Consider the following 24,907-nt stretch of genomic DNA (forward strand, 5'->3'; position numbering starts at 1 on the left):
CTCAAGGGGGAGACCTTCAAGCGGGAGAGTGGGGGGAATAGACATAGGGATTCAGTCAAGATCTTCAGGTTGGAAGGCTTGGTGTTGGCAACCACACTTCTTCACAGAGTAAATGAATGAGAGCATCCAGCTTTGTGCAAAGCTGCCTATGAAATCACCTCTCGCTATGTCCCGGTGCCCAGCAGAGGGGATGCCTGGAGGGGCCTGAGACAAAAGCCTTCACCTGGGAACACAGCTTCTGGGGTTCAGGATTTATAGACACACATTTTTTCCTATTGATCTTGGAGGGCTTAACCCTTAAGCTGCCAAAGTCTCCTTTGAAATGATTCAGGAAGTGAGCACAGTGGTTCTTAACCCTTGGCTTCACTTACCAACCACTTTTTTTTTTTTTTAATTTAGATGTCAAATCCTGTTGCTTTACTTTTGGAAAAATGTAATGTTCCAACAGCATCTTTTTAAAAATTGAAATGTAATTCACATACTATAAAATCCACCCTGTTAAAATGTACAATTCCATGCTTTTTAATGTATTACAGAGTTGTCAATCATCACCACCATGTAATTCCAGAACATTCTCGTCACCTCAAAAAGAAACCCATTCTCATTAGCTATCACTCTCTGTTTCTCTTCTTCCCAACCCCTCTCCCCACGCCACCCTCATCCCCACCTCATCATTAGGACACCACTAATTACTTCCTGTCTCTATGGATTTGCCTATTCTGGACATTTCCTATGAAGGAAATCATACAATATGTGTCCAGCCCCCCATTTGAAACCTTGTGAATTGAAATAGCTGAGCCTTATATGTGTTTTCAAAAAAAGTCTCAGGGGATCAGTTACAGCCAGGGATTGAGCATCCTGGCAAAAAAATGTTGAAGTGCCCTGCCCGAGAGTGCCCACGTGCCCCTGGAGACAGTAAGTGCTTAGGAAGTGTTTGTTGAAGGACCAAATCCACATTCTAGAGAAATCTCTCACAGCCTAATATGATTGGGGTACCTGCCCCCAAAGATATTGATTAGTCCAAACTTTTCCAGTTAGCTATTTTATCATCACTATATGGAAATCTCAGTCAAAATCTACTGTAGTCTCTGTTTCCCCAAATCAATAAGTTGAATGAGTCTCTATGGTTGTCACCATCTCTCCAACTTGTATAGAAGTTTTCCACATGGAGCTGTGGCTGGGAGATCATGGAAGGCACTGTCCTTTCCAGATAACTCTCTAATGACAAGGGTAGTACTGCTCACTCAAAGGAACTTAACTGAAATGGCCATCCTGGCTTCTCCTAAATGCATCAGAACCACAGCTCGACTGACATTAGAAAGGTGAAACACAGCCTGGGACAAATGTGCGGGTTGGGAGCACTGTGGGGAGGGAGGTTACAAACAGGCATAAAACTGCAGTGATTAGAAGACACAGGTCAGGGTCTCCATCTCTGTGATATCTGTGGGGTCTATCCATGTCCTGCTTCCCCATTTCTCAGGCCTCCTGTTTTCCAGAGGTGCCAACGTAGAGGACATTCAGGCCACACCTGTTTGCCTTGCGCCACCTACATGGACATTTATCACAGTAGCATCTCCATCTTCTGCTTTGTGCCTTCTGGATGAGAACACTGAGCTGAGGAACCCAGGGTCACCTCTCCTGGGCACCTGCAGAGATTGAAAGACTCAGGAAGTACACAGGGCAGTTTCTCAATGTCCAAATTTGGCCTGCCGTTGGGTGGCATAGTGGGAATGGTTTGGGGACACATCTCAGTGTTGGGGAAACAAAGCAGAGCCCCCTTGTTGGAGCAGAGAGGCATTCATGCCTTGCTTTGTTCAACAAATCCTTTTGGAGTGCCTGCGATGTGCCAGGCACTGTTGGGATGGTGCAGTGAATAAAATACGGCAGGTTCCTGCATGTTGGAAATTTACACTGAAGTAGGATGGGACAGAGGTGGAAGAAGGGAGACAGCAGTGAGTTAGCAAGCATGTCGTAAAATATCAGATAGTGATAAGTGTACAAAGAAAAATAAATCAAAGTCCAGAGGATGGAGAGTGATGGAGGAGAGGAAGAAGTGGCAAGGTGGAGAGACTAGTCCGATACACAGCATGAACTGCATGAGTTAGGGAGAGAGCAGGCAGTCCTCCCAGGAAAGATAATTCAGCATAGTCACCCTGGAAACTGAAAAATAACTCTAGTATTGGTCCTCACCCTGGATAGATTAAAATTAAAATATCTGTGGAGGGAGAGAAATTGTGTGTGTGTGTGTGTGTGTGTGTGTGTGTGTGTGTGTGTGTGTGTGTGTAAAACTCAACAGGTGATTCTATTGCACAGGTAATTAGGATTGCAAAATATTATATAAGAAGAACAACACAGGGGGTATTGTGGCTGGAGCTGAGTGAGCCAGTGGTCCCGGAATGGGAGGATGAGTGTGGAGAAGTAGGCAGAGTTCAGCCAGGTTGTGGGGGGCCTTGAAGGCCACGGAACAGATGCAAATGTCATTGGAAGTGGTGGAAAGCCACCAGAGTGCTGGAGCAGGGGGCCATAAGCATCATAAGAGCTCCATGCCAGAGCAGCACACGTGGCCTCTGCCTTCTCCACGAAGTATCAACAAAGCCTGGAAGTGGCGGGCAGAGAAGCTGTCTTTGCTTGTAGAGACTGTACACATAGTTAATCCTTGTTTGTTTATGTGTCCAGAACAGACATGTTTACACACAGCGCAGGCTAGAAATCTCAAAACTAGCAGGCCTTGTGAGTTCTCCACATTCTCCCTGGCATTCAGGATGAGGAAGATAAATGCCTCTCTGATAACAGGGAGGGCCTCCGACTGTCTCATTTCTTCCTGAGGAGGTGTTTTAAAAAAAATGCAAACCTGACAAAACAGATGAGGAGCATTGCAGATTACATTTCTGACAGTGTGCAATCTCTGCTCGTCCGGGCCTTGTCATTAGGAAGCCTCCTGATTACCCTGGCAGCTCTGGCTTCTAACTCCTCGTGGACAGAAAGAAGCATGAAGAGAATTACGTTTCTCCAGGGATGGGGTCGATGGTCATCCTGTGCACTGGACAGCTGGCTCTGATCATATTGAAGTGCCGTGGCCTCGAGTGTTACTGACAGAATAGCTGATGGCCCTGTTGTCGCTTCCTTTATGCTCACTATCGCTTATAAATTAAGCTGAAATTGTAGATTCTCAAAAATCAGGGAGGGAAATCTCCACCTGCTGTCCCAGCTTTCCCACATTCATTGTGAGTCTCTGGTCCCGCAATGTTCAGGGCTACATGGAGACAATACTGAGGTCTGGAATGGGTGCCTATGCCATAGCTGCCTTGCTGTGCCACTGGGAGGGGGAGACTGGCACGAGGCCTGTGCACTTCTGTTGGCAATGTATTAGTAAAATAGCTCTGGGCATTTTACATAGAGCATTGACATTGCAATGCCAGTGCCAATATGATAGGCACCCCTGTGTTCTTGCTCCTCAGCCACCGTTCTGTTCTCAGATACTGTTATTCAATAAACATGGCCCTGGACTGAGAGTTGGAGGCTTGGGGCTTAAGCCTAGCCCCTCCCAGACTAGCACCATGGTGTTGAGCAGGTGGTTAGCCTTGTAGAACTTCAGTTCCCAATCTGTTAAAGGAGACGACTCAATTGAGTATGCTCTGGTGTTCCCCCTACCACCATGAGTCTGGGAAGGGCTGCCCATTTGGCTAGGGGCTGGTGTGAGAGTGAACAGAGGGTGAGGTGGGTACGGTGAGGGGGGGTCATGGGGAAGAGGCTGTGGGTTCAGACAGAGAGGAGTTGGGAGAGGAGTTCAGCTCTCCACTCAGCCACTTCCTAACTCTGTGGTCTTGGGAAAGTGACTTACTATCACTGAACCTCAGATTCCTTTTTTTTAAAAAAAAATAGTTTTTTATTGATTTCAGAGAGGGAGAGAGAGATAGAAACATCACTGATGAGAGAGAATCATTGATTGGCTGCCTCATGCATGCTCCACACTGGGGATTGAGCCCACAACCTGGGCATGTGCCTTGACTGGCAATCGAGCCATGACCTTCTGGTTCATAGGTGGACACTCAACCACTGAGCCATGCCAGCTGGGTGAACCCTAGATTCTTTATCTTCAAAATGGGATTGCTGAGGCCTACTCAGTGCTGAGAAGTAAATGAGATTGTATGAAGCACCCAGTACACTGACAGCCTATTAAATGCAGGCTAGCTATTATCACCGTTACCCACTCAGAGCTGGGTAATTATTTACACCTTTGGAGTATTCCGTTATCTTCCAGCATGATGTAGAACTCAGCAAGAGAAAGGTTAGTTCTCTTAGCATTGGCTTTTATTCAAAATGTTTTTCAATTGCCCCCAAATCTTCCCACTTAGTGCTCACCTCTCAGACTTGATCATTTTTGGTGTGAAGGACCCTGCAATATTGTATACAAACTGGATCTGGGCTTTTCTTTATCCTCTAAATCAGTGTGGTCCCTGGGCTCTGTGTGGGCTGTGTGGTACAATGTATTGAGAATTATAGCATTAACTCATGCCAAAGTGTGGAATTGGCATCCCAGGCACCCACTGGGATTAAAAAATTCATGCAGCTCCCAAAGGACTCTTCTTTTAGGGAGGTTAGAATCTGTCCTGCATCAAGGGGGCCATCCCCACCCAGTGTTGCCATGCACCCCGGTTTATGTGTACATACCATTAATTAGGCACAGATGGTTTCCCATATCAGGGATCAGAGTGAGGCACCCCTAACATCTTTGCTTTAGAAAACTTTTTTGTAAAGAAGCAGCTCTTGGCTTGCTCCGCCACTTGTGTCACCTTTATACCCTCTGATCTTCTCCTCTCTGGCCCCTTGCGAAGGGTGCAGAAGTTCAGGTGGAAATGGAGTACCTCCAGGCACCCTCATGGATCATGTAAAAATGAAATCACAGGGCACGCTTATGCCAACCTCTTTGTGTCAGTAGTTCACCTTTGGCGGACATCTGTTGCAGGTCTGCTATAGCCAATGACTGTGCTTGGTCCTGGAGTTAGAAGCCAAGTCATAAACATCCAGCTCTGCCCTCAAGGAGCTCCCAGTGCCCACCTCAAAGACTGAAAGAGCACCTGAGAGGGGTGTTCTAAAGTTCACTGCATAACAGCTGCCCTTAGGGGCTTTGGTCTGGCTGGTGGAGCAGGGCTCATACCCTCATCATCATAATCATCATCATCACCATCACTGCCGTCAATGTTGTCATTGTCATTTTCCGAAGTCAAAGGAATTATTTACACTGTCAACTCCAGCCATCAGAAGGATGATGCATGCTAAGCGTCACAGGGTAGTACAGATAGTACAGGGTCGGACAGTTCAGAGAACAGCGGTCCAGGAACATTTCTTGAGAGTGGAGTCTGCTTGGATCTTAGTGATGGTCATAATCCTGATGGTCCAAGAGAAGCGGGGTATCAAGCTTTACTCAGACAGAACTTATAAACAGAGGGAGAGCTCTGGGCTGAGATTTCACTATTTTTAGGGAAATGGAGCTCAGAAAGTTACTGGAGCTTGTGTGCAGGAAGGAATAGGTAAACTCTCGAAGGCCCAGAGAATCTTGACTCCTTAGCTCTTCTAGTTTTGCAGCTTTTACAGTAGTGTTCTTCCTCCTCTCAGAATCAGCCGCGTGGTCCTCTTCCCAGCTCTGCATCGGTTGGGGCAACTTGCTTTATCCCACCCTCTCTTGGGGCCTCTTCCTTCTTCTGGATCTCAGTGTCCTCCTATAAAATGAGGAATTTCGAATTCTTCATGAATCTAACACTGAATGAGCCCTGCTTGCCCTCGGTGTGCTCCTGGCTCCACCTGCCTCCTCAAGACTCCAGGCTGGGAATGCCAGCCTCCAAAGCGTACACTTGACTATGAGCCTCTCCCTGGGACCTCCCCAAGGCTGCCGAGCCTCAGGCAGGCAAGGCTGCATGCTGCTCCTAGGGTCTGCCCTTCGGACCACCATGGGCTGCCTGTCCCATGCCCTAGGCTCATGGCCTTCTATGCCTTCCCAGGTGCAGGCGGCTCTGGGCAGTGGGCAGGAGCCATGGCTTTGATCACACACACAATAACCTCAGCACCGAGGCATCCATGCTAATCACTTTTGATTACAAATGGATTAAATAGGACAGCAGCTGCACAGGGATGCTTTGATTCAGGCCTGCTCAATAATGAGATGCATAGGCACAGGCTGGGAAGCTGCCATCAGCCCTGCCCAGCCCCCGTCCCACCTCGGGGGCATCTTCGGGCAGGGTGCACTTCTCTGAGACACAAGGGAAACTGAGCCAACTCATGTAGGCCCTGCATTCAGCTAGCCTCATCCATGATATCCCTCAGAGCCACCTAGCACGCCTGCCCTTTGCCAGTGGTATAGCCCTGTCCTTCCCATTGCTGCAGGGAATGCAGCCTGTTCCCTGGGTATTCCCCGGACGGAAGGTGCAGAGCGAAGGTTAAACAGCAGCTGCCCTTCTGAGATGAGTCCCGAGTGTAACTCAGGAGCAGCTCTATCCACAAAGGGCCCCCCTTCCAGTAACCACGCCCCATATCTGTTCATTTGGCTTATCAGAAATAGTAGAAATGATGTCCTCAGTATAACCTTCATGTATAACAAGTATGAAAGACATTCATGACCCCCTCCTATTCCCCCCCCCCCCCCATAAATTCTGCATGCTGGCCAGGATTTTTGGACCTTGTTCAGAATAAGAACGTGGAACACAGACAGGTAGAAGGCTTTGCCCTGAGTCTTTGTGTAGCCTCTCTGGCTCTTTGGAGTGCAGCCCAGGCTCTGTCATCCTGCCATGGAATCATCCACCAGCTCCTCTTTCCCTCATCACAGACTGTCCTGCGAGTATCTGGTTTCTGATGATGGCTTCATGAAAGCAGTGACCGCCTGTGTGTGTCTATTTTTGTACAGAGATTGAACCAATTTGGGGTTGTGGGGTATGAGCAGCTGCCTTGGCTAAATTGCACGGCTCAAGGGAGGGAAGGGAGATAAGAGGGATTCAGCACCAAAGCCAAGAGTTCTTCAGGCCCTTAGATGCACTACTAAATTTGACCTTGAGGCATTTCATGTTTGGCCAAAAGCATTAGAAAGAGCAATGGGGAATCCCCTGTTTCTAATCAAAGTTTCCACAGAAGAGCCAGTTTCCACCCACCTCCTGCCCACCATTGCCCTCAGCCCAGGAAGACAAGTAGTTGACCTGTGCTGAGGTGGCTACTTAAAAACCAGCCACAACAGAGCCGTGGCTAAAGCCCCTTCACATTGCCCATAGGCTTCTCACGCTAAAGGATTCCAGAGAGTCATGGGCTTAGAAGCAGGTAAGGGAAAAGGAGGGCTACAAAGTTGAATGCCAGCCACCCCAGCTGTTGATGTGGTACCACACAGTCTCCCTATTATTCATTCAGTTGTCCAGATTAAGCCTCACTGCACTCCTGAAAGATATAAGAAGAGGAGGCTACTCACGGTTATGAAGCACTGGCCTAGGGCTCCTTATAGGCATGGATTTCATCATCCAAACATCCCTGTAGGGAGCCAATGCTACCACTTTTTATGTGGACAAGAAAGCAGAGGCTCAGGATTAAGCTGCTGGAGAGAGTTAGTCGCTGAATTTGGGTCTAGTTGACTGTCAAGCATGGCAAAGCACATGGCCTCTTCTGTCTTCTCACTTCCCAGGTGAGTACATTGAGCTCTAGAGATGATAAGTGACTAGAACAAGGTCTAGTGCTAGTGGTGGCAATAAAGGATTAGAATTCAGGAGCCCTACCTCATTCTAGCCCTCCTCCACATTGCAGAGTGCAGGGGCCTTTCCAATTTGCAGATAATTTTCCTTCTTGAGGCCCTTGGGCATGATGTCCCATTTCTCTGAGTGCCTTCTCTACAACTCTGTGCTAAGCACCTTCTGCTCGTTCTTCGGGGCTCAGCTGCATTATTGTTTCATTGGGAACACCTTCCTTGACCAGCCCCATATTCTCAACCAGGTGTTTCTCCATGAAATCTCTTGTGATATCCACTTTCCCTCCCATTTATTCTTAACTCTGCAACCAGCGCGTTTAGGTGAGAAATGGTGAGAATATGTATAGTATGGAAATTGGCAAATGCCTTACATCAGTGCTTTTTTTCTTTTCTTTTTCTCCCAGAGAGTCAGTTATTAAAGATTTGCCAGCACAGGAGTGGCCAGTAATTTACTCCTCCCACTGACACAGTGGGCTCAGCCCTGAGAGCCACATTGTAAGGGAGGCATTTATACGCTAGATGTGATGACACAGGAAACCATGTTCAGGGAAGAAGAGCTGAAAGCACTTGGGATAGTCCACTTGGAGATGTGTGGCTATGACACCTGTCATCGAGTGTCTCAGGATGGCCAGTGGCAGAGAAATGAGCAGACTGCTGTGTATGCATGGGTGGGAATGGGGAACTCGGGAGAAGATGAGTCTGGAATCCTCCAGGTTTGGTATTTGGCTCAGAGTTGAGGTGTGGGGTCTGGTGTAGGTTGATTAGTTCATCTGTCTGTTCCTCATCTGATAAATGGGCTCCACATTCCCTATTGAACAGGAAGATCAGGACAGTAAAAATAACGGCTAGTTCTTGTTCCTCAGAAATAGGGGGTGAGTTTTAATGAGGCACATTTCAACCGAGGAAAGGTGGAATTTGCTAAAGATTGTTGCTGGCCACTGAACTAGCAAGTGCCACTTCCTCAGAGGTGTTCAAACTGGGTGTCCATCTGTTAGAGACGGGGATTCCTGCATGGGAGGGGGCCTGGAAAATCACACCCCAAGATCCCTTCCATGCTAAGACCCGTGAAGCCGAGAGCGTGTCCCTGGGCAAGTCACTGAACAATTTTTTGCCTCATTTCCTCCATCTGTTAAATAAGCAGGAGAGTTTCTCTCCCTTCCTTTTTTCAGTATTCATCTGAGCAGCCCCATGTTCTAAATCCGGCCTCTCTCCAAACTTGTCACGCCCAAACTTTTTTCTCACTCTTATTTTCCTTGAACTTACCATGACTCTAAGTTATATTTATTTTTGTTATTCAAATTAATGCTGTTTTCCCAGTTATACTTTTGGGTTCCAAGAGGTCCGGGTCTGTGTTTTATTTGTTCATTGACGTATCCTCAGAATACAGGCTACATGGCATTGGTGATGTTGGGGTGATTACTTGAGCTCATCATTTGAAATGTTTTTAGGTCTAGGAAGGAAGGGTGTTTGATCAATCTCACCTTGAAATAGGGCCATGTTCCCTATGACTTGACTATGAACAACATCTGCCATTTTGTACCCAATTGGTGATAAATGGTTAATAATGAAAAGAAAATGGTCAAACTCTTTTTAATGGTAGGTGGAAATAAGCTTTTTTGTCTTAGAATTGGGATGCTTATGGTCCAGGACCAGCCTTAAGCTGCATGGAGAGATAGGGCCACTGCTGTTGACACTTGCATACCTCTCATTTAGATGTGGCAAAGGCAAGTGGCTGGACACAGCTAGGCATGGCTTCCCTACCCCCCTGTCCCTCTTCTATCCCAGAATCAGGCTTGCTTCAAATGGCTCTCCACGTAGCAATGGGCCCTCTGCCCTCCAAATTATGGGCCTCTCTCCATTCTGTTCTCAGCTATGATTCTTTAGATTTGGAATTTCTTTTTATCAAAAGATATCAGGACTCAATGTTTTTATGGCCTGTTTAGAAGTGAAGCACAACAAATAGCTATCCTGAGAATATCTGCACAGTGATCCTGGTATAATTGATCGACAGTATACACTTTCCAGGTTTAGTAGGAAGGGATGTGCAGAGAAACAAGAGACCACTTACTCTCTGAAAGACCAGTGAGAGATGGTGAGGGCACAGATCCTCCTAAAAATACATTAGGCTTTGCCAATTACCCAGTTCTGCCTAGGGCCCTCTCTCTCCTTACCTCCTACCACTCCTCTATTTTTGCTATTTTATCTCATCCCAAGTACCTTTAGAAATGTTTTATGTGAAGCCTGATCATGCCTTGGGTGACTGATAGGGCCTCCTATAACCTTTCCAAGATTCATGGGCTGTCAGATCATGGGGTGATCATTCAGAATTCCTCATGTCAGAGGTGGGCAATTTTAAGGGCCAGGCAGGGGTATAACTTGCCAAGGTTACACTACCAGTGAATTTCCAAATGTGGCTACCAAAATGAATGTCATCAGTCCCTGTGGTGGGCCCTTCGTCTGTGCTATAAATAAAGGGCTAGGCACATAATTATTAAAGGGGGCCTCAGATGGAGTTAGCAGCTACTTCCAGTCCTGCTGATGTAGCATCTGTGTTGCATTCTTTCTCAGTCTCATTGGGCAAGGTATAGAGAGGCAGCCCCCACCTGAACCAGCCAGAAATTCTGGGCAGGTTTGCCCAAAGACGGGTGAACTGTGAGTCAGGCACACATGGGATTCTGAGTGAGAACAAGTAAAAGTTGTCTTATTTGGAGAAGAGGTCCAGGGAGGTATAATCCACATTTCACTGAGCCATTTTGATGAGAAGGAAATCTCATTTCCAGATACCTCTGTGAGATGATCTTCTTCTTTTTAAGAGTGATATCACAAGAGACCATTTTGAGCAAAAGTTAGTGAAGGCAGAACTGTGTGAAACACAGATACATACACAGCCTATCAAAGACGAGTTACTGGTGAGCCAGCTGTTTCCAGAAGCCTTGTATAAAATACAAGAGGGGCAGTCTTGTAAATTTTATTTTTTATTATAGTTTGCATTTAACACTATTTTGTATTAGTTTGAGGTGTACAGCACTGTGGATAGACATTCATACAGGTTACCAAGTGTTCCCTCCAATAATTCAAGTGCCCACTTGGCACGATACATAGTTATTACAGTATTATTGACTGTATTCCTATTCTGTACTTTACATCACTGTGACTATTTTGTAACTACCAGTTAGTTCTTCTCAATCTCTTTACCTTTTTAAACGAATCCCTCAACCCCCCTCCCCTCTGGCAACTATCAGTCTGCTCTCTGTATCTATGAGTCTGTTTTTGTTTTATTTGTTAATTTTGTCCCTTAGGTTCCACATATGAGTGAAATCATATGATATTTATCTCTCTCTGTCTAGCTTATTCACTTAGCATAATACTCTCTAAGTCTATCTATGCTGTTACAAATGGTAAGATTTCATTCCTTTTTGTGGCCAAGTAACATTTCATTGTATATATGTACCACAACTGTTTTATCCACTCATATATTAAGCTTCATTTTAAAAAAATATGTTTCTATTGATTTCAGAGAGAGGAAGGGAGGGGGAGAGAGAGATAGAAATATCAATGATGAGAGAGAATCATTGAGGGACTGCATCCTGCATGCCCCCCTACTGGGGATTGAGCCCGAAACCCAGTATGTGCCCTGACAGGAATCGAACCATGACCTTCTGGTCCATGGGTCGATGCTCAACCATTGACCCACATCAGCCAGGCTCCACTCATCTATTGATGGGCACTTGGGTTGCTTCCATATCTTGGCTGTTGTAAATAATGCTGCAATGAACATGTGCATTCCCCTGAAGCTGTGTGCTTGGTCAAAGAGGACAGCCTTACCTGAGAGGATAAGACCATTCTTGGGTCAAAGCTGTAGGAGTAGCTGCAAACTCCAAACAAGCTCTCCAGAGTGGCAGATTTTAAGCAAAGTACCAGAATGTATATATTTCAAGGAGTCATGCCTCCTTCAAAATTATCTAGAAATCTTGGAAGGAAGCTAGTCTTGTTTTTCTGAGGGTATTTTCTTTGGAACATTGTTACAAGCTGTAGAATATCTTGAATGGTGAAGAATCATTCTGGACACATCAAATGTCTTGGTCTTCAAAGAGCTCCCGTCCTAGGGAGCAGCAGGACCTAGTAGGGACTCAGCACTTATGATGCCAGTAGTACTATTGGCAAAGCAGGGCCACTCGTGAAAGTGATTGCACATTGGTTGTGCAAACAGCTTTCAAATAGCAATTCAAAGACGTGTTTATTTCAACCAATAGCAAAGTATATAAACAAGCAAGTTCTACTTGCTTAATTAAAATGAATAAGCAAATGACCTGATCTTTAAAAAAACTTGGTCATCTTTCTGATGAAAACCATAAGCAGGGTATTTGATAAACAAAGATAGCCTTTTAAATTTTAGTATTGGGAAGGCGGTTTCTTGTAAAGGAGAGGAAGAGCTCCAGGTTTCACTTCCCTTATCTCTGCTGAAGATGGTTGTCTGTCTTTCCTGAAGGTCATGCCTCCTGCTGTCCAGCTCCTTGATCCTGGGGTGCAAACTACCCTTCCTGCTTGCTCCTTCTCCTTCTCATTCTCTGTTGGATTCGAAGAGGATGTCATAGCATGTCTCATGCATTTAGTAACAGAGTTGGATTACTGTAGATTTCCCATTTCTGGGTATTATTAAAACTGCCCACTTATACCATCATAATGATACTACTCTTCCTTGGGATGCAGCTATGCCTTCCCCATTATTGGTTCCTCATTTTTATAAATACCTGTCTCGTGTCTTAGTTTGTATCTCTAGAAGGCAGAGATCTTCTCTAGGTGGCATGACGTTACTGGCAGTGCCACCATACGGAGTAGTTAAGAGTGAACAAAGGCTTTGGACTCAAATAGAACAGAGCATGTTCTTTGGATCTGTCAATGACTACCCTATCACTTTGAATATGTCACTTAATGGAGCTAAGTGTCTGCTTTCTCAGTCATAAAATGGGTATAATCATAGTACTGCATTATGAGAGTCTTAAGGGGATTGAATGGTACAAGCTGTTAGATTGAATGGTACAAGCTGTTCTCGGGAAAGCATTTAGGAGTTTGTGGGGATTCCTAGCATCCGTGATGATGGCCTGAACATGGCATGCTCTCAATGCTGGAAGGAAAGAAAGGCTGGAGGGAGGGGAGGTAAACTTGGTTAGGAAGGGAAGATAATCATAATAATTAGCAATGTTTGAAGCAGTGTACGGTGTACAGTACAGACTCTAGTGAGTCTTAGTCAGCCAGGATTCAAGAACAAAGATCCTTTGAAAAAAGTCAATTTGAGTTCAGAGAAATCTGAAGGTAAGATCAAGGTAATAGGATGTTACCTTAGATGCCTACACTGTGAGGCTGCATGGGGCTAATGGGAAGTCTGGCTCCCACCTTCATGGCAGGTTATCTGGGCACAGCTGGCAGTGCCAATGTCCCTGGGCCTAGGGCTGACTCCCTGGCAGAATAGGAAGGAAGGAAGCAAGATACAATTTAGGGATTCCTGAGGGGGTCACAGGCACCTTAGACAGAGAACTGGAGTTGTTATGATTCAAAGCTGGGTTCAAGTTCAGATTCTGTCACTTTCTGCCTCTGTAACCTTGGGTGAGTTATTTAACCAATTTGCCTCTCAGTTTGCTCAATTATAAACTGGTAAAAGTAATACTATCCTACATAGATAATGCAAAGATGAAGAGAGATAATGGAGTAAAAGCATCTACCTGCTATAATAACAGGCAAAAATAGGTCCTGAAAGATCAATTATTTTTTTATCTTATAATTAGCAACGCGCTTTCTGGAGGAGGCCCTTCCATTTCACCTGAGGTCTACAAAAGCTGTGGTTGCCTACAGTGTAAGGTTCAGCCACTACAGGGTCCAACTTGACATTATCCCTTATTCACCTGTAATTGTGATTCATTTGGTCAAGAGGGCCCAGATTCTCAGCCCAATTGGCTACACTGAGCTAAGGAGCAGAGCTCTTGACTCCTCGCTCAGACACTCTCTGAAGCAAGCACCCCCTGCCTTTTCCATTCTCTGCTGCCCTGTGAGCCTAAGGGTCTAAGTCAATTTCCTGGGTTTCACCAAGGATCCCAGAAAAGCTTCAATACTAGCCCTGGAGCCAAGTGCTCAGATCATCTGGGCAGTCTAAGCAGAAATTCAGTAAATGATGAGGAAAAGAGAGACGCCGTTGACTCCCCCCCGCCCCCCCACCCCCCCCCCCCCCCAGCACCCAGCTTTGCTTGGCATATGTACAATGAGGGGAACCTGCTTTAATGGCCTCTTCCAGACTTTGGAAACAGCCACAGATGCTTGCATGTGATTATTCATTTTGTTTGAAGGAAAGAACCTATAGCCCAGACTGTGCTCCTGAGAGGTGACATATCTTTAGCTCTGCCCTTTCCTGGTAAATTAGTTATGCTTTCTTCAGCGTGTAGCTTGGTGAACTTCAGATGAAGAGAGCATTTTTCTGATGAGGACTCATATGTGGTAAGTCTTAAAGGCAGTTTTCTTAAAATGAGGCCTGGCTATGTATCTATTCTGCTAACTAGTAAGAAGGACCATCTTGGCATCTTTAAAGAGGTGAGCTGGATAATTCTGTTTCCCAGGTATATTCTGTTAGTATTCTGTTAGTGGCTTGCTCACCGTTGTAGGGGCCTTCTCTTTTTAGATAGGAGTTTTCAAAATTTCTTTATTATAAAGCTTTAAATCAAATAGATCTTAACCTGGAAATCCAATATAAAACATCAATAAAAGTTGAGTTGTTTTGGATTAAGTGGGATTGGGCTGGAACTCTCCACCTTCACCCCTCTCACCCACCTTACTCTTTCGTGGAATCCATGACTCTGTAGTGTACCATTTGAAAACCACTGTTCTATAAATTTCCTACGCGTGATTCATTTTGAAGGGTCAGCGCATCATAGAGGACCTGATAAAAGCTCTAATAGTGCACATTCCAAAAATAGCAGGCGGCTCATAGACTGTGATGAGTCAGCCACACCAGGCTCCAATGCCATTCTAACACCTACTAATTGTGTAGCCTCAGAAACAACTTAACCCTTTTGAGCTCTTTTCTACCAAAATACTTAATAAATGGGGATATGAACTCCCATTGTCACCAGCTTATATCAGGTTTATCTTTGTAAATGTCCCACCCAACACTATACCAGGTGCCCTCCATGAAATCCAGTTTTCTTGGTCTGGGGAACAAGGCATTTAAAAAGAATTCTACTGAGAAGTTTCAGAAGGGCGGGGTGAGTTTCTCTAGGTTCATCAGGTTCAAATAACATAAAACAAGACTCATTGTTCCGGTGAGTTCTAGATTAGGGCAATCAGAGGCCTCTTTTTTCATCAGCTCTCATAGTTGCAGCTCTAATCTGCGAGAAAGATGAAAGGCATTCCCACCCAGAAGTTGAAATAGCTTGGACTACCACCAAATATCCACCCCACCATAAGAGCATGGGTTATATGTACAAGGTTACTCATGGAACTAAAAAACATTAAAAAAAATGGTAAAAGCTCTTTTGGCTGCATATCTAGGGGAATTTGTTACAGCTCTCACCTGTAAACATTAGAACCCCATCATTTAACAAATAACAAAAGAAAAATATAAGCCATCAAGACCAGGCTTGCCGGGAGTTATACTCAATTATTATTAGTCATGCTTGCTACTCTGTGGGAAGGAGCCCAAAGCTAAGCCTGCCTCCACTGTCAGTGGTTTCAGGTTTAACCTTTAAAAGTCCATGAGTCTGAGGAAACTTAGCAAAAGGACTCAGGCCAGCTAGGATGGCAGCTTCAAGTGTGCACCTTGCCACTTAGGCTGGTGGGAAGCTGACTGTGGGGCCTCCTCACCACCCACCCCAAATGCCTTGGCAGTCAGATCCAAGGCCTTTTGAACTGTAAGGTTTCTTACCCTTTGCTTCAATATGGATGTGACTGCAGCCTCACTAAGACAGTGAACTGTGTAGCAGTCCAGGTGACCATCTATCTCAACTCCTACTTGCACACCAATAATGGGGTGCAGAACATCACCCTTGTTGTCTTCCCTCCTGTCCTCTTGATTAAGAATTCTCCCAGAAAGTATAGACAGCCTCTTAGAGGAGTGTGTTTTGGGGAAGGGGGAGTTGCTAGAAAAGAGGAAATAGAGGAAACTAGAGAGAGTCTGTTTCAGAGTGAGAGGGCCATTTTGGGATGCTAGAGGTGTGGGGCCAGAGGGAATATGGGATTCATTTTATAGGTGCTAAAATAAGACCTGACTAGGTGAAGTAAGCTTATAATTAGTGAGTGGAGGCAGACCCAGGGGTAGGACATGCATTTTGCCACTCCCAGCCCAATGAATGCCCCTTTGTGCTGCGATGTTCCATTTATCATCGCTGTGAAGGAGAAGCTCCCTGTTGGTTTCATTTTACCTCCCTTATTACAATTTCCACATTTACCCCTGTGGTCCCGGTAAACTTGTGGCTTATTCATGGATGGTGGCTCCAGAGCCTGTTGCTTGGTGGAAATCACCTTAACCTTCTTTCCTTTTCCCTATATTATCCCTGACTTACCTTGAAACACTCCCCGCCCCTTTCAGAATCTCCCAGTCCTCAGGTGCTAGGGCCCCTAAAGCTTTCTTTGGTTTATATACATATCATTGGTTGTGGTTACTGATTTTCCATTGGATTAGTCACTTACTCTTTGTGAGCCGCAGTTTCCTTCTAGCCAAGAGAGAAGGTGGGGCTAGTTGGTTTCTGAAAACCCATCTTGGCTTTCTGGGACACTGGCTTCCACATAGGCTGTCCTGGACTCTTTGGTGGGTTGAGGGGTTGGGGTGGGATGGGGTTCAGGTTCCATCTTATAGCCAAAGAGGGAAGTAAATGATGCTTCACAAAATAAAGAGGGAGAAAAAGATCTAGTTCTTACGAAATAAGAAAGAGAAATGAGTACAGATTGAAAAGAGGGAGGGGGTGCATATTAAGTAGAAGTCTTACTTAATAAACACCTGCCTGGGAGCTAAGGATATTCCTTCTCTCACCTCACCACTTTCTTTATCCTCCTCCAATCCTCCCTGCTCCCCAGCCTGCCCCTCAGGCTAGAGACCAAAACACACACACAAAAACCACATCTCAAGAGACAAAAATGCAGCTCCTCAAAGATGGAAAGCAGAGCCATCCTCCTAATATTTTGAATTTGGGATGATTCAGAGACCGGTGAATCGTGTCAGGAATGAGAATGGCCCAAGACAGGGCCCAAGGAACAAACCTGGCTCCACCAGGGAGATGAAAGAATTTTCTCCTGCCTATGCGTTTTAGATGTAATTCTGTCTGCCCTTCTCCCCTACACCCGCTCAGGCCTCTCCCTGGAGCTTCGCAGACACTTAGCCATCCTGGGAAAAGGCAGGATCCTTTCATTAACTTCAGCCTGATTGAAGTCCCAGAGCACAGCAGATTGTATTCCTCTCCCTATCTGCCTCCCTGCCTTGGGTCACTCCCCACACAGTGAGGCAGTGAGCTGTTTTCCAATGGGAAGAATGAGAATGGGGTCTGGTTAGGGGCCCAGAAGTTCTGGACCTGTGCTTTTTAGGTCCGTGGCTTTGTGGAGGGACAGGTTCATTTCTGCTTGCCTGTGCCTCAGTTTCCTCTGGATTTTTTTTAGCACATTTCTTTCACCTCCAGGATGGAGGCCAGCAGTTGGCTGTGTCAGGGTGGGACTAGACTGAGATTGTTGCTGAGGGGCTGGGGGTGAGGGGACCCGGCCTGTTGTGAATTATCCGTGTAATCCTGAATTCACTATCAACTTGTACAACAGAAGGATTTAGTCTGCAGTTTTAAAGTTTGTTTTAGTGGCAGATCGTTCATTTAAAATGAAATTGTATACATGAAAGAGGGTAAAACAGAGCCACTCTGGTTGAAGGGAGGGAGGGAGAGGAGAACACATGGAGATCTGGCTACACCACCTTCCCTCCTTCCAGTCCCCCAGCAGAGGGGGCTCCTGAGCCCTCTGGGGATACAATGAATTCCTCATCCACCCTGGGACCTTCCATTGTCTCCCTCAGGTCCTGACACTGTAAGAGTGGAAGTCTATTTTGAGGACCAGATAGATCTAGGTGGTCTGCAGTTTTGAATATAGGAGAACTTCCTGAGCTACATTTCTAATGCACATCTGGGCACTGACTTCAGTGCAGAGGATGGCCCCTTCCTTTCCTGGGTGCAGAATGTGTGGACATCTAGGAAGTAATCAGTTGGAAAGGAGAGTGTTCAAGGAGCAGAGACTGTGTTTCGCTCAAGAGCTCATGTGGTTGGGTGGAACATGGTTAAATCCTGGAGCCAGGAGGCAGGGATTTGGGGCTGATGGTGAGGAAAGGCTATTTTTGGAACTATTGAGAGAGGAGGTCACAGGCTTGCCTTTGGTTATTTCCCAGGTCAGATAACACCTGAGATGCACTCTAGATTGTGAATAAATAGTTAAGGATCTACAAGGTAAGGAATTCAGAAGTTTAGAAGTTACTGGATAACCATCCTTGGTACTACCTCCCTGCCTCGCCCAACCCGCCAATTAAATTGGTCCTAACACATCAGAACTGCAATGGGCCCATTGAACATTTTATTGTTTCATCCACAGGAAGAGGGTCTCTCTCTCTCTCTCTCTCTCTCTCTCTCTCTCTCTCTCTCTCTCCCCCCCTCCCTCCTACCTCCCTCCCTCCTTCCCTTTCTCCATCCCCTTATGATTTCATGCTGTCTTTTCTTCAGTTGAACCTTTGACTCCTGCACTGATGTGTAAGCCAATGTTCTCTCATAAAACCTACAGCGGATAGAGAAGAGCGTTCCCATTGCTGATTAATTCATTCACATGTTTGAGTGCCTACTTCAGGCAGGAAATACTCTAGATGCTGAGTGCCACATCCTCTTGTCGACTTGAAGGATGTCACCAGCCGTCTCTTACAAGTATCTTCTGCAGGCTCAGCAGTTTAGTCATCCTAGTCCCCGCCATTGACAGTACTCACCACTTTCCCTTAAAGTCATTTGACCAATATGTATTTATTGACTAATTATATGTCCAGACTCCTCAGTACTTTGAGAAATGTAGAGGTTACATGAGATAGTAACCACGGTCTTGTTGGGTACAGTCTTGTTAGGTAAGAAAAAGAAAATAAAAAATACATATAACAGCACAAAACAGAACTTCAAACAACTAAGAACTTAATTGCATGCATCTGGGTCCTTCTGAAGAGAAGGAAAAGAGGGTCTAATAGTTCCAGGGATAGATCCTGGCTCTGTTGAGCTAGGGACACTATGAATAATAACCAAAAATGCCACATCTCTGTTGCCAAACAAACAAATGGATCTGGTTATTTCTCAAGTCCAAAACCACTGGCATGAGGAAATAGCGCATCTGATAGGGTGCTTTGAACACCCTTGTGATTGATTTGCAGTTGCAGCATCAGAACTGGGAGGAACTAGACCTTTGGTTTTATGCCTGCTGTCTACCTGCTGAGCCCCATTGAAAGGAGGTAGAAGAGTCCCTGCCCATTGGACTGCAAGGGCCTGGAGAATTTGAGATTTGGTTCCTATATGCTAACACATATTGGTGGCCTTGTCCTTAACAAGGTCACTCTCATACCCATACCTCACCCCAACCTTTCTATTCCTCCTTCCCAACTCCATCCTAACCTGTGCTCTGCTCAATTTAGAAGCTTAGGTTGTGCTTACGAGATCTGAAGAGTGGATGGTCATTACCAATTAAATAAAATAATGTCTGGAAGGAAGGATCAGTTAAGTCATTCATGGGGACACATGTTTTATGTTACTGCCTGTAGCTCACTTGACTAATAGTCTGGCACTCATCTTTTTTCCCTATGCCATGTCTCATCAGCGAGTTGTCTCCAATGCTCTATAAATCAGAGGCATCACATAATAAAAGAAAGAGGATGAGCTTTAGGGCAATATAATTTTGGATTTAAATTCCCAAATACCTATACTACCCGTGTGACCTGGAAAATGTTATTTAAATTCCATAAGTCTCAATTTCTCCCATAAAGTGGAGCTAATTTCTATGTCATGATGGAGTTGTGAAGATTAAAAAAGAAAAATTGTACAGAGCAGCAGTCACTGTGCTGGGCACCCAAGGGGTGGATCTTCAATGCATTATAATGCCCTCCTCCCTGTCCCCTTAATGTGTGCGATGGCTGGCCATAGGGAGATGCGAATGCAACGGGTGCTGTACTGGGACTGGGGAGTCCCATTTTCATGTTTCTATTCTTGCAGCTGCCCCACCTCAGGTGCCTCGATCTGCCACCTTTCAATTTTCAAGGCTCAGTTCAAACTCTCTTTCTTAAGCAGCCCCACCCTGACCTTTCTTACTTTACCTCCACATGCTTATGCTTACACCCTACTGCACTCTGCTCACACTGATATACATGCCTTATCCTTTGGCCAACTTGTAGGTTCCTTAAAGGCAGGGACTAAATCCCATAATGTTTGGCCCTTAGTGTCTAGTCAGACACCCTCATGGCTTCTTGTTGGGCGGTTGCATTACCAACAGAGGAGCCAAACTGGCTCTCTGTCAGATGGTGCCATCTTCTCATGGGACCTTGTGCGTGAAGAGCTGATCCTCAGGCCTGGGTGTGGGGAGAAAGTACAGCTTTGACATTCTCCATCTCCTCTCTGCTCTGTCCCAGCGTTAACACCCCTCTCCCCATTATTTTTGGCAAAGTCATTTAGAGAAGCCAGAAAAGCCCAGTTGAGCTTTTCTGAAGGCTGGAGGCCTGGAGTCCAGCATGACTCCTTCTCACTCTCGAACCAAACATAATATTGTTACAGAAAACATGAAATCTTTCCTATTTTTCGCAAATGCTCTCCAGGCCTAACAAAGCTAGTAGTCACATTCCTTGAATCAAAATAATTATCTGCCCTTTTTCTTTACCCCACACTTTTTTTTTTTAGCATTTTTGCACAAAAACACAGAATGTTATTATTTTATTATTTAATCATATGAGTCAACTGAGTGCTTTTTGGAGAGGATGCAAAAATATTAAAACCTCACCTTTAGCCTTTACTATTTTTTAAAAAATATTTTTTTATTGATTTCAGAGAGGAAAGAAGAGGGCGAGAGAGACAGAAACATCATTCATGAGAGAGAATTATTGATTGGCTGCCTCCTGCATTTCTCTTTTTTTGGGGGGGTCATTTTTACTGGGCTGATTAACAAAAAAGAAGAAGGAGGGAGAGGAGGAAGAGAAGGGAACGGGGGAGGGGAAGGAGAAGGAGGCCTTTAGCTAGTGGTATCACAGGCTACTTTGATAGTAAGAAGTAAGTCAGGTACCCTCTTCCTAAGAAGTGTATACATCTCTAGACTCCTGTAATTGAACTTACAATTCCAGGGAGGCTGGATCTGCTGAAGTCCTTCCATAGACCATGATCCCTAATTCAAGCATTGGGGACACTTGTGAGAAAGGTAGGAGGCAGTAGAGAGGGACAATGCAGTCAGAGATGAGAAGGTCTTTGAGTTGATGTTCCTGGCTCTTACCGTTAGCGATTCTGCTTCTTTAGCTCCAGATCTAGTCTATGGTAAGTCCATTGCTGATCAGTCATCTTCAGGATAGTCTATGCAAACTTTGAGAAGTCTCACTAAGGAAAACTCCTTTGTTCTTTTCCAGCTCCTCACAGCCAGTGACCTTGCAGCCAGCGACCTCAAAGGATTTCAGCCACAGGTAAGTTCCACTGATCCTTTCATGACGTTTGGGAGAGTGAAATGTTCCAGTTTGTTCATGAGTAAAAAAGTTGGCGCTGGGGTAGAACCACCCCCGCCTTGTATTTCCAGCTTCTCTGACTCAAAGTGCCAATCTTGACAGTGACCTGGTAGCTTGTCTTCTCCCTCCAGCTCCTCTCTCATCTCATCATGACCAAAACACCTTTTTCTTCTCTCTCTTAATATTTTATACGGGGGATATATAGACCAACATGCTTGGAATGTGTGGTGGTGGGTGACTTCATTTAGAAACTGATTAAACCAAGGAGATAGAAGATGGGGTGGGCTGCTGTATTCCCCTGCATTTCTCTTTTCTTGGTGGGGGACAGGATAGTCACATTTGTTTAATCTTTGTGTGCACAGGCCTTGCAGTGATTGGTCTGGCAACTCAGTTCATCTCCGACTCCAGCCCATCTTGGTTAGTTTTGCTCGTCTTGGTTAGGAAATTGGCCACAATCCTCTCTGGCCAGAATGCTGTTTGGAGGTTACCATGAGTAAACCACAAGAGGGCCCAGACAAGGGCTCCCTGGGGACCTCCTGGACAGCAGGGAAGATGGGCAGTCACCCTCCCTGTCTCTAGATGGGAACTTACTGCCTACACACAGATAAGCACCAACATACATTCATAGCGGACACACAGTCTGTATGTTCCCCATGGACCCGGTGCAGACAGAACATGGAGGTAAAGAGAAGTAGATCCTGCAATGAGGCTGTGTGCTCTGTAGAGACAGGATCAGTGAGTGGGAAGTGAGAGGCTGCAAAGAGAGAATGAACAGAATAGCGAGCCCCATTGGTGCATCAAAGGTAAGTTCTTGCACCCTTTGGGGTATTCCATTTACAGCTTGTTGATCCTTCTGTCAGGGATGTGATGAGGCTTAGGAATAAGTAACCAGGAAGCCTGTTTGTCAACTGTGTAAAACTGCTCATTAATTAAAGTCCTTATTCACATCCTATATAATAAAAGGGTAATATGCAAATCGACCAAATGGCGAAATGACCAGTTGCTATGATGCATACTGACCACCAGTGAATAGACACTCAATGCAGGAGCTGCCCCCTGGTGGTCAGCGCGCTCCCCCAGGGGGAGTTCAGCTCAGCCACAAGCCGGGCTGATGGCTGGCGAGTGCAGTGGTGAGGGCAGGAGCCGTCAGTCGGACATCCCCCGTGGGCTCCTGGACTGCTAAAGGGCACAGGCCTGGCTGAGGGGACCCTTCTCCCCACCCCGAGTGCACGAATGTTGTGCACTGGGCCTCTAGTACTCACATAAACTTCCAGGGGAGCTCAGGGAATGCCAAGCAAAAACAAAATCAACATTTACCCACATCCCACCTAGCTCACACACAGTAGCATCTCAGCTAATGATTTATTTTTGTCTGAAGATTTATAAAAGGGGAAATGCTTTGTGTGATGTTGTGTTGAGGCTTAAAAAGGGTACCCAGTGGAGACTGAGTTTATGGAAGGCATGTGTGGGTGTGGGGGGTGCTGGGGGGAAGGGTTTGGCATCGTTGCTTTCTGAAATGATCACATTCTCTCCATGCTTGTCATGCCACATTTCTAGATTATTTAAACTGAATTTTTAAGAGAAGCAAAAGTCAGATATATTGGGTGCATCCATAACATGCGAGGCCATGATCCAAGAAAGGCAGCTTCCCTGCTCCCCCCACCAGCCCACAGTTGCTGGTACAGATGGCTCACTCCCCTGGTTCTGTCTGACCTTTCCACATTATCCCATTTGTATGTCAGCCCCCCAAAGCTAGAAGCATACATCCACATTTTTCACTCCTCAGGATGCGTGTTCCTGAGGCCAGGAAGCCCTGGGAATATTGTGGCCAGTGCGTAATGCCCAAATCAGAGTTAATTCTAAAGTGTTATTCCTGCGTCAGAAAGACCCGGATGTGTCTCAAGTCACTACCACCCTTTGGGTGCTTTTCCAAAGAGAAACCATACTGCCCATGTGCTTGGGCCACCCCCACCTCCCAGCCCCACTGCACCAAATTGTTGGCTTCTAGTGTTATTTTTTCCTTCTCTCTTTGGGTTTCAGATGAAGCTGAGTCCCACACATCCTGATGTTCACAATAATTCATGGGTCTGTTCCCTTCTAGGAGCCATCAGTAGCTTTTGGGAGAGGAATCCGCTGAGGACCCCTCTCTGGGGGAACTGTAATCAGGCTTGTAAGCTTTCACACTGTCCACACTAATCACTTGCCTGTAAAGGGCTTTTTTTTTTTTCCCTTGACTCCTGATCCTGCTGCATCCTCTTAGGGAAAATTGTCATGATTTCCTTGCTAATCTTAGATGACTCTCAGCTTGGAAAATGTGGACAAGGGCAACTCAGTTAGGCTAGACCCGTTTGTCTCTTTGTCTCTGTCCTCCTTTCTGCTTCCAGAGAGAAAGGAGGAGATAAGGAAGAGACTATCTGCCATTTCTTCCCAGGATGGTTGGTTTGCAAGGATACCTTGCTCATTGGTGGAGTAAACACATTGCTCTGCAGGTAGGCTGATGGCTGATGCTAAGATCCTGAGGTTGTAGTTTGCTGTGGGAGTTCGGTGAGCTTGGCCTCTAGACCACAGAGGGTAGGACTGTCTCTTAGAATCAGGCCTGGGGCTGACAGGTGGCTACTATTTCAACAAGTTTTAAAGGCACAGATGAAAGAGCTTCTGAAATTCACATCAAAACCTCCCAGACTCTTCTCTTCCTTATGGTTCCCCCCAAAACACATCTTTCATTTATCAAGACCCTGTTCTTCTTGCCTTTTGAGGGGACAGACACCCCTGAGTCCCTCCTTCCTGGGGTTTGGATGACTGGAAGTGACCACCCTCATCTCCCTTTGCCAGACCACCCCTCTCCAGTCCCAAAAGGAGTAAAAGAAGGCATCTCGTTCCATTTCATAGAATCATATGCTTTCCTCTCCATGTTTCTTTTTTTATACTGTTTTCCCCTCCACACAGAAGCTATCCATGTTCCCTGGAGAAATTCGGAATGGGTGAGGGTGGTCAAATGTACAAAGTATCAGTTATAAAATAAATAAGCCTTGGGCATGTACATCATGGTAACCATTGTTATTTCTATAGTTAATAATACTGTATTGTATATTTGACAGTTGTTATGAAAATAGATTTTAAAAGTCATCCCAAGGGAAAAAAAAATTGTAACTGTGTGGTAATGGATGTTAATTATAAGAAGAATTTTTAAAGAAATTTGGGAAAAAATAAGAAAAAATATCTTGTTGATGCAAGAGTAGATAATGACATTTGGGGGTGTGGTCTTGCAATCTTTAATGTACACAGGCATACACATGGATGGGTCGTTGAAAATTGATACCATTTTTTACGTACTTTATTTTGTTACCTTCTTTCTTGTTTGTTTGCATGCTTCCCATGTCACTGGAAAATCTTCTAGCAGCTGGCTATTTTTGTCCGCTTGCTAGTACCGTCATTTATTTACCACTCCCCTCTTGTTAGACATT

General features: G+C 45.5%; 1 protein-coding gene across 1 annotated transcript in view; it reads left to right on the forward strand.

Annotated features, from left to right (window-relative positions):
* The window catches only part of SETBP1 (SET binding protein 1), a 350,135-nt gene that overhangs the window by 154,672 nt on the left and 170,556 nt on the right, over positions 1-24,907 (forward strand). Inside the window, exon 3 of the mRNA XM_028136083.2 lies at positions 21,351-21,404. Coding sequence (XP_027991884.2) covers positions 21,351-21,404 — 54 coding nt within the window. The remainder of the gene's footprint in view (positions 1-21,350; positions 21,405-24,907) is intronic.

This window comes from Eptesicus fuscus, chromosome 12 (genome assembly GCF_027574615.1).
Source record: "Eptesicus fuscus isolate TK198812 chromosome 12, DD_ASM_mEF_20220401, whole genome shotgun sequence".
Classification (NCBI taxonomy): domain Eukaryota; kingdom Metazoa; phylum Chordata; class Mammalia; order Chiroptera; family Vespertilionidae; genus Eptesicus; species Eptesicus fuscus.